The sequence below is a fragment of the Coenobita brevimanus genome, chromosome 85 (assembly GCF_032717465.1).
Source record: "Coenobita brevimanus isolate Jiangsu-jjx chromosome 85, ASM3271746v2, whole genome shotgun sequence".
NCBI lineage: Eukaryota > Metazoa > Arthropoda > Malacostraca > Decapoda > Coenobitidae > Coenobita > Coenobita brevimanus.
This window is the reverse complement of record NC_137038.1, coordinates 8,618,504-8,628,320: the sequence shown is the minus strand read 5'-3', so window position 1 is coordinate 8,628,320 and position 9,817 is coordinate 8,618,504. Positions and strand designations below refer to the sequence as shown.

General features: G+C 45.6%; 1 protein-coding gene across 1 annotated transcript in view; it reads left to right on the top strand.

Moving 5' to 3' along the window:
* Nucleotides 1-1,672: 1,672 nt before the first annotated feature.
* Nucleotides 1,673-9,817, top strand: part of LOC145410416 (uncharacterized) — a 159,657-nt gene continuing 151,512 nt past the window's right edge. The window contains exons 1-2 of the mRNA XM_080280569.1: nt 1,673-1,685; nt 7,094-7,232. Coding sequence (XP_080136695.1) covers nt 1,673-1,685; nt 7,094-7,232 — 152 coding nt within the window. The remainder of the gene's footprint in view (nt 1,686-7,093; nt 7,233-9,817) is intronic.

Sequence of the window (9,817 nt, the reverse complement as noted above, 5' to 3'; positions counted from 1 at the left end):
AGATACAGTAAGGGGAGGGGAAGATACAATAAGGGGAGGGGAAGATACAGTAAGGGGAGGCAAAGATACAGTAAGGGGAGGGGAAGATACAGTAAAGGGAGGGAAAGATACAGTAAGGGGAGGGGAAGATACAGTAAGGGGAGGGGAAGATACAGTAAGGGGAGGGAAAGATACAGTAAGGGGAGGGGAAGATACAGTAAGGGGAGGGGAAGATACAGTAAGGGGAGGGAAAGATACAGTAAGGGGAGGGAAAGATACAGTAAGGGGAGGGGAAGATACAGTAAGGGGAGGGGAAGATACAGTAAGGGGAGGGAAAGATACAGGAAGAGGAGCGGAAGATACAGTACGGGGAGTGTATGATACAGTACGGGGAGGGTAAGATACAGTAAGGGGAGGGAAATATACAGTAAGGGGAGGGGAAGATACAGTAAGGGGAGGGAAAGATACAGTAAGGGGAGGGGAAGATACAGTAAGGGAGGGGAAGATACAGTAAGGGGAGGGAACGATACAGTAAGGGGAGGGGAAGATACAGTAAGGGGAGGGGAAGATACAGTAAGGGGAGGGGAAGATACAGTAAGGGGAGGGGAAGATACAGTAAGGGGAGGGAAAGATACAGTAAGGGGAGGGGAAGATACAGTAAGGGGAGGGGAAGATACAGTAAGGGGAGGGGAAGATACAGTAAGGGGAGGGGAAGATACAGTAAGGGGAGGGGAAGATACAGTAAGGGGAGGGGAAGATACAGTAAGGGGAGGGGAAGATACAGTAAGGGGAGGGGAAGATACAGTAAGGGGAGGGGAAGATACAGTAAGGGGAGGGAAAGATACAGTAAGGGGAGGGGAAGATACAGTAAGGGGAGGGGAAGATACAGTAAGGGGAGGGGAAGATACAGTAAGGGGAGGGAAAGATACAGTAAGGGGAGGGGAAGATACAGTAAGGGGAGGGGAAGATACAGTAAGGGGAGGGAAAGATACAGTAAGGGGAGGGGAAGATACAGTAAGGGGAGGGGAAGATACAGTAAGGGGAGGGGAAAGGCAGCGGGGAGAGGCGAAAAAAAGAAGAAAGGGGAAAGGGGGGAGAAAAATGAGAGGGGGGGAGGGAAGTTTTGAGAAGATTCCCCCCTTTTTTCTTTTTTTTTTACCCTCTCACGGTCGGGATAATTCTAGTATTTTATTTCTTCACCAATTCCCTTCAAGGTCTGTCAAATTTTTCCTTGGCCAAATACCTTCAGATATTTTTTTTTTTTTCATTTTTTATTTATTTTTTTATGGGGTCAAAATGCCAAATCACACAAACACTCAATTTGGGGGATCATTGTGTGTGTGTGTGTGTGTGTGTGTGTGTGTGTGTGTGTGTGTGTGTGTGTGTGTGTGTGTGTGTGTGAACATAATTATGAGAAAGTGTGTAAGTGTGTGTGTATATACAGTAATTATGTACGAGAGAGAGAGAGAGAGAGAGAGAGAGAGAGAGAGAGTAGGGGAAACTAGGACAAGAGAGGAAGGACACATTGGTTAGTTCCTCTTTAAGTGTTGGTGGGGGAGGGGGATGGTACGGCAGGACAGGCCAGAGCAGGACAAGGCAGAACAAGACAGGACAGGACAGGGCAGGACAAGACAGAACTGGACAGGGCAAGACAGGGGAGGGCAGGAAAGGGCAGGAAAGAAAAGCAGTGAAAATGACAGGAAAAGGTAAGTTATGCTAGGTTAGAGTCAAGCTAGGCAGGGCAGAGCAGGGCAGTGTATGGTAGGTTAGGTTAGGGTAGGGTAGGGTAGGGTAGGGTAGGACAGGGTAGGGTAGGGTAGGGTAGGAGAGTGTAGGGTAGGACAGGGTAGGGTAGGGTAGGGTAAGGCAAGATGGGGTACGTTAGATTAGTTTAGGTCAAAGTAGGTTAGGTTAGGATGGTTTAGGCTAGTTAAGGATAAAGCAGGTATAGAGAGTCGAGCAGAAGGCAGGACAGGGCAGGACAGGGCAGAAGGGGTGATCCTCTTTAAACCAGCACTGGGGTCGTTGGGATGTGTTTGCTTGTTGTCCCGTCCCCTACTAACTTACCCTAACTTGCTCCTCTCTGCTGTACATTTACCTAACGCAACCAAGCCCACAGCAACCTAACCTAACTTTCTCTAACCTCTCACAAAACACTAAGAAAAATACATGGCTCTCCCCCACCCACCACTCCCTCCGGCAATGTAGCTGGCAGGAAAAAACAAAATGAAAATGAAAAGAGAAATTCCATGGTGCAAACAGATGAGTAATTCCTGGGATGTGGTCAATATTTAGTCACAAAGAAGTGCAGATAGAATGTGGTAACCGTTACTGTTTGTGTGGGGAATGACAATGACGGAACTAGGAAGGGTGGGAATGAGGAAGGGAAGGAAGAAAGGAAGTGAATAAAGAGTAGGAGAGAAAGGAAGAAAGGAAGTGAATAAAGAGTAGGAGAGAAAGGAAGAAAGGAAGTGAAGACTGAGTTGGAAAGGAAGTGAAGGAAGTAGGGAAGGAAGGAAAGGAAGGAGGAAGGAAAGACGGGAAGAAAGGAGGAAGAGGGAACTGAAGAGGAAGGAATAAGGAAGAAAGATGGAAAGGAAATGAAGGAAACGAAAGAGATAAAGACAAGAAATTATTAGGGAGGGAGAAAGACAGAAGAAAAAGCAGGGAAGGAGGGAGGAATGGAAGGAAGATGGAGAAAAGAAAGACAGAAGAGAAAAAAGAAACGAAAGAGCGGAAGGAGGAAAAGATGAAAAGAGGAACAAAACGAAGACTTGATTAAGGATGTGATGAATGGACAACTGAAGGAGGGAAGGAAGGAAGGAGGGAAGGAAGGAAGGAGGGAAGGAAGAAGGAGGGGAAGAAAGAGGACGATTGAATAGCCAAAGAAGGGCAAAGGAAGAATGAATGACAAGACAAAGGAAGGAATGAAAGGAGAGAAGAATGAAGAAAAGAGGGAGAAGGAGGATGGAAGGAGAGAAGGAAGGAGGGATGCAGAGAAGGAAGAATGGAGGGAAAGACGAAAGGAGGGAAAGAATGAACAAAGGCTTCGCGTGAGGAAAGTAGGTTAATGTTGTGTGTGTGTGTGTGTGTGTGTGTGTGTGTGTGTGTGTGTGTGTGTGTGTGTGTGTGTGTGTGTGTGTGTGTGTGTGTGTGTTGAATGAATGAATTGCAACAACCTACCTCTGCCTACCTACCTACCTACCAACTTACCTATTTCCTAACCTACCTACTTATCTACCAACCCAACTACTAACCTACCTACCAACCAACCCACCACCCTACCTACCTATCTACCTACTCACCTCCTTCCCTCCCTATCAACTCACTCCTACCTACCCATCTTCCTCCCTTACTACCTACCAACCACCTACCTACCTACCTACCTACCTACCAGATTTTCGTTAGTATGCAAAAACATTGACCATATGAGGCGAACAATACTGCAGCACACTATGGGGAGGGAGGGGAGGGGAGGGGAGGGGAGGGGTAGGGAGGGAAGGGAAGAGAAGGGGAGAGAGGGGGGGACGAGAGGGAGGAAAGGAACAGAATATGGGGAGGAAGAGGGGGGGATAGAGGAGAGGGGGAGAAATTGGTATGGGGGAAAGAGAGAGAGGAGGGAAGAATGAAAAGGAGGGGGGAAAAGGAAGGAGGGAGAAGGGAAGAAACAGAAGGAAAGGTGGGGAGAATAGGAGAAATAATACATGTGTGTGGGGAGAGACTTATTTAGTAGGGTATGCGCCAATACTATAGCACTGACTGTGGTTTAACAGAGGGGAGAAGAGACGGGGGAGGAAAGGGGAAGAAGGGAGGGAGAGGGAAGGGAAAGGAAAGGGGAGAAGACAGAGAGGGGAGGGAGGGGAAAGGGGAGAAGAGAGGGGGAGGAAAGGGGAAGAAGAGAGAGAGAGGGGAGGGAGGGGAATGGGAGGAGAGAGGGGGGAGAAAGGGGGAGAGGCGAAGGGAGAGAAGAGGGGAAGGGGGTGAAAAGGAGTGAGAGGAAGGGAAGGGACGGGGGAGAGAGGAGGAAAGAGGAAGAGGAGAGGGGAAGGAAAGGAAAAAAAAAGGGAAGAAAAGGAAAGGAGGGAAAATATGAGAGGAGGGAGGGAAAAAGGGTGAGAGGAAAAGGGAAGCAAAAGGAGAGAAGATAAGGGTGTAGACAGAAGAAGAAAGGGAGGAGAGGAGGAAAGGGAGAGAGGAAAGAGAAAAGGGAGAGAGGAAAGGAAAGGACACAGATAAACAATAAATACTGGCGCTGAGAGAGAGAGAGAGAGAGAGAGAGAGAGAGAGAGAGAGAGAGAGAGAGAAGAGAATGAATAGAGACAGAAAATCGAGAGAAACAGGATAGATGAGGAATAGGGGAGGGAGGAAGGAAGAAAAGAGGGCAAGAAGGAGGAGAAAGAAATAAAACAGACTAAGAAAAAGAGAGAGAGGTAGAGAGCAATTAAAGCAAGAAAAAGGTAAAAAGGAAGAGAGAAAATGAAGCAAGAAAAAGAAAGAAAAGAGCAAGAGAAAATGGGGAGAAACAAGATAATTATATGGGGGTCTATGGGAAAGTACGCAATTGGACAGCAGTAAGTACCAATGCTTGTGCCAGTTAGAAAGCAGCATCTCTCTCTCTCTCTCTCTCTCTCTCTCTCTCTCTCTCTCTTATAGCTGTGTGACCATTGCTTCACGTTATGGTCTGCTGGTGTGGTGGTGGTGGTGGTGGTAGAGGTGGTGGTAGGCGGAGTGATGGTAATTGGTGTGGTGCTAGCTAGGGTGAGGGTGATTGTGGTGGTGGTGGTGCTGGTGCTGGTAACTGGTGGTAGTTGTGGTTGACAGGGGCATGGGATGGCAGTAACTGTGGTGGTAGTTATAAATCTGTGTGGTAGTTGATTGATGGTAGTAGCTGTAGTTTAGTAGTTGATGGATGCTGGTAGTTGTGGTGATACGTGTGGTAGGTGAGGTGATATCAGTGGCTGTGGGAGGGTGGTGGTTGTGGTAGGTGTGGTAGTGGTGATAGCAGTGGTTGTGGAATGGTGGTAGTTGTGGTAGCAGTAGGATGTATAATTGCAGTAGTTGCAGGTGTGAATGGTGGTAGTTGTGGTAGCTTTCCGGAGTGGTTATTGTGGAAGTTGTGGTTAACTGTTATAGTACCGGGGGTAATGAGAGAGAGAGAGAGAGAGAGAGAGAGAGAGATTAACAAAAAGAATATAACACTACTACTACTACTATTAATACTAAAAATATGAGCAGCAACTATACAAAAAAAGCAACAATGAAGGAAAACAATAAAACAACAACAACAATAATAATAATAAGACTAAAAATAATAACCATCATCATCATCATCTAACCCGGTGCTGCCCCATGAGGAGCGTAGAAGCCCAGGGCTAGGCAAGTTGGTCCTGACATTTAAGATGAGTGACTAGTCTCACTCATCCCTGAATGGCATTACGTGAGCAATAAACCCCAACCACCCCTTGGATATAAACCTTCACCGGCTCAATCCGACTGGAGCGCCTTAATTACCCACCACCAGGCGCCATAATTTGGTTTTATGGTTACCACCCAGCGTAGTAAGTGGTTTTCTGATGTGCTGGAAACCATTTGGCTTGTCATTCAGTGTAGAGTCACCGGTGGACAGAAGGAATAGGAAAGAATGAAGGAAAGAAAGACAGAAGAGGAAGGAAGGGAAGAAGGAAGAGAGGAAAAGACAGGCACCCGAGAGCAGCACTACATCAAGTGAGTGGATGGTGAGCACCCCACCTACCAAAATAACAAAAATAACAATATAACCTGCCAAACAAAAAAGCAAAAGGATTAAATATTTAAAAAACTGCCAAACAAACTTGCTCAAAGCCTTCACAAAAAGAGCAAAGAAAAAACAAATTTCCTGGCCAAAAAAAAACACACCAATACGTTCATAAAAACATCAAATAAACTCAAATTCATCTCTGGTCGCCATATAAAAAGCACAGATATATAAATCCCGGCCCATATATGCCAAAAACCCGACCTATATACACAAAGAGAAGGGTTTAAATGGAGGCCGCATCAAAACAGTATCGGGGCCTCATCTGATTGGCTGCCGGGGTGTGACGTCATCGAGGCTCGGCCAATAGGATGCCAGTTTTTTCCTCCGTTGATGGTTGTTGTTTTTTCGGCGCTATATTTTTCGTGTTTTGGATAGCGAGGCTGATTTTTCCAGCGTTTGTTATTGTTACTGGTGTGATCTTTCTGTTTCCGTGTGATTTTCATTTTTTTTTGTGGTGGTGATGATGATGATGATTAGTTGTAGTAGTAGTTTCAGTAAAGCTACTATAACTACTACTACTCTATTACTACTACTACTACTACTACTATACTACTACTCTATTACTACTACTACTACTATTTTACTAGTAGTTTGATGTAGGGGTGCAGGCTAGTCACATACACCTCCTCAAATCCATACCAATAAATTACTGAAGAATTGCCTTGATGACCTTTTGATATAGTAATTACAACACTCCAAACTTAATTAATGCACTAATAATTTAATATAGATGCTAATTAGTCTTATGTATTTTCCTTCATTATTTATTTCTGGCATTTAAAGTTGGGGTGGAACTTAACCATGGGGACCCTTTGCATTACTCTCTCTCTCTCTCTCGATTTGTTTGACTGTCTGTCTATCTATTTATATGTCTGTCTATCCGCCTGTATCTATTTCTCTGTCTGTCTGTCTGTCTCCAACTTCCACGCATCTTTAATACTGGGATGCAGCCTAGTTATATATATCTCCATAAATCTAATAAACCCTGCTATCCTTGTCCTATACACCATCACATCTCAACCTCTGCTATCCTTGTCCTATACACCACCACATCCCTCAATCTGTGCTATCCTTGTCCTATACACCACCATATCTCTCAACCTCTGCTATCCTTGTCCTATACACCACCCTATCACTCAACCTCTGCTATCCTTGTCCTAAACACCACCACATCTCAACCCTTGTTATCCTTGTCCTATACACCACCCTATCTCTCAACCTCTGCTATCCTTGTCCTATACACCACATCTCAGCCTGCGCTATCCTTGTCCTATACACCACCACATCTCAACCTGTGCTATCCTTGTCCTATTCCAGACTGCAAGCTGCCTAAGGAGTTCTGGGGCAGCTGGTTTCACTCTGGCGTGACGGGTGCCGTGGAGGTGAACGAAACGAGCATCAGTTTCAAAGGCACGTGTGTTGCCAACAGGGGCGCCAGGTATCTTATCCAAGACAGGTGAGTTAATTAGCTTCATTAGCACCTGGACCCGCATTATCTCTCCTTAACACTTCTCCCTAAGAGATTTGTTTTTGCTTATTAAAACTTTCTGTCATATTCTGTGTTGCATAAATCCTTCCAATTATCGCCATACTCTGAATAGATAGCGTATACAATGCCATAACCTAAAATAAATCGGTAAGAAAGAGGAATTCGGGAGCGTCCTTAACGCCGATAATACGAGCCCTGGGGCCGTATTCTCGCAGGGTAAGGAGGCTCCCTAACACCTATTCCTCAGCGATTTATTTTTGGATAAGGCTGGTTACTCTCCTTTGGCACGTTATCAATGCAGAGTATGGCAACGTTAGAAGGATTTATATAACACAGAATAGGAGAGGAAAGCATAATAAAAAAATTTAAAAAAAAATCGCTTAGGAAAAGGTGTTAGGGAGCTTCCTTAACCGACCAGAATACAGGCGCAGGTATTCTAGTGGGTTACGGCGCTCTAAGCAAATGTAATTCTAGGGTCCAGTTTTCAGTGATTTTCGCAAATTTTCGTACTGGTAGTCCATATTCAGAAGCCATTTATTCTGAGTCTCAACACAGACGACTCCTCTTGGTGTGGGTCATGTGTGTAGCATCCAGTGCACCGTGGCTCTGGGCACACCACAACACCTGTTCATGGCCACTTGTGCATATTACACACCCGACTTCTCCTGTAACGTCTGAGAGTATTCCAAGTGGCTGACATGTCCAATCAACTCAAGATTTCAAGCTGAACAACTCTGTGTTTCTCAAGAACGATGCTGTAATGCTTCCTTATTGCCGAGTTTGAAAATCACCAGATCGCTGATGCGCCAACTGACACATCTGCTGACATGTTAAATCAACTCAAAATTTCCAGCTAAGCAACTTTATATTTCATAGGGAAATCGTTTAGAGGTCTCCAAAAGTAGATATTCAACCTTTCCTTAAAGAAGAACCACTTACAGACCTGTCAGCTTTGCCGCAGGTAAAAAAAGAACCACAGATCGAACCCGCATTCAAACATTCCACCGCTCTAACTACTCCACCACCAGCACCACCACCACCACCACCTCTCTCTCTCTCTCTCTCTCTCGCTCAGTATAATTAAAGTGGAAATAATTATCGAGTATGGAGGAAAATTAATAAGGGAATTAAATGGCAAAATTAAATGAGTTGTCTTCCATTTTCTCTAATTTGCTCACTTTCTCTCTCTCTCTCTCTCCTTCCTTGATTCCTGTCTACCCCTTTATTCCTGCCTACCCCTACCTACTTTATTCCTGTATACTCCTTTATTTCTGCCTAACCCTACCTACTTTATTCCTGCCTACCCCTACCTATGTTATTCCTGCCTACCCCTACCTACGTTATTCCTGCCTACCCCTACCTACGTTATTTCTGCCTACCCCTACCTACGTTATTCCTGCCTACCCCTACCTACGTTATTCCTGCCTAACCCTACCTACTTTATTCCTGCCTACCCCTACCTACTTTATTTCTGCCTAACCCTTTATTCCTGCCTATCCTTACCTACTTTATTCCTGCCTAACCCTATCTACTTTATTCCTGCCTAACCCTGCCTACCTCGGCCGACTTTATTCCTGCCTATCCCGGGGCCTGCGCGTGTTTGCCATGTCAATACCACCTCCTGGGACTGCTGCCACCCCTGCCTCACCCCTCCTCTCTCTACCCTATCTGCCTCTCCCTGCCTTACCCTTGCCTCACCCCTCCTCTCTCTACCCTGTCTGCCTCTCCCTGCCTTACCCCCGCCTCATCCATCCTCTCCCTACCCTTCCTGCCCCTCCCTGCCTCATCCATCCGCTGCCTACCCCCATCTGTCTCACCTAACTATTCTTCTGCCTGCCTGTCCCTGCCTTATTACAGTGCCTCTTCCTGTTTCATGTCTGTATCGTCTTTGCCCCTCTCTCTGTCTCTGTCTCTCTCTCTCTCTGCCCTGCCTGTCTGTCTCTCTGTGCCTCACCCCTGCATACCTCATCCCTGCCTCACCCCTCGCTGCCTAACCTTACCTCACCCTGCCTACCTCCCTGCCTTTACAATATTCATTCTCTCTCTCTCTCTCTCTCTCTCTCATCCTCCCTGCATTCCTTCCACCTCATTTTTCTTTCTAAACTTTACCTCCACTCTCAGTCTTTCCCTCCTTCCTTCTTTCTCTTCTTCCTTCCAACCTTATTTCTTTCTCATCTTCTCTTCTTTCTTTCTTCCCTTCTTCCTTCTTTCTCTTTTTTTTCCATCCTTCTTTCTTCCCTCCTTCCTTCCATCCCTTAAATAATTTTCTTCGTAAGTTGCTCATTTTTTCACTGTCTTCTCCCTTCCTTTATTTCTTTGTCTACCTTCCTTTTTTTATCTTCCTTCCCTCCCGATTTCCTCCCTCCTGCTCTTCCTTCATTTCTTCCCATCCTTCATCTTTAATCATTCACTATTCTCTCTCTCTCTCTCTATTCATCAGTTATTTTCTTTCCTTTCTCCTCTTCATCTTCCTCTTTTAACTTCTCCTGTACTTCTTCCTCCTCCTTTACCCTTTTTCCTTCTCCTCTTAAATTCTCCTCTTAAATTCTCCT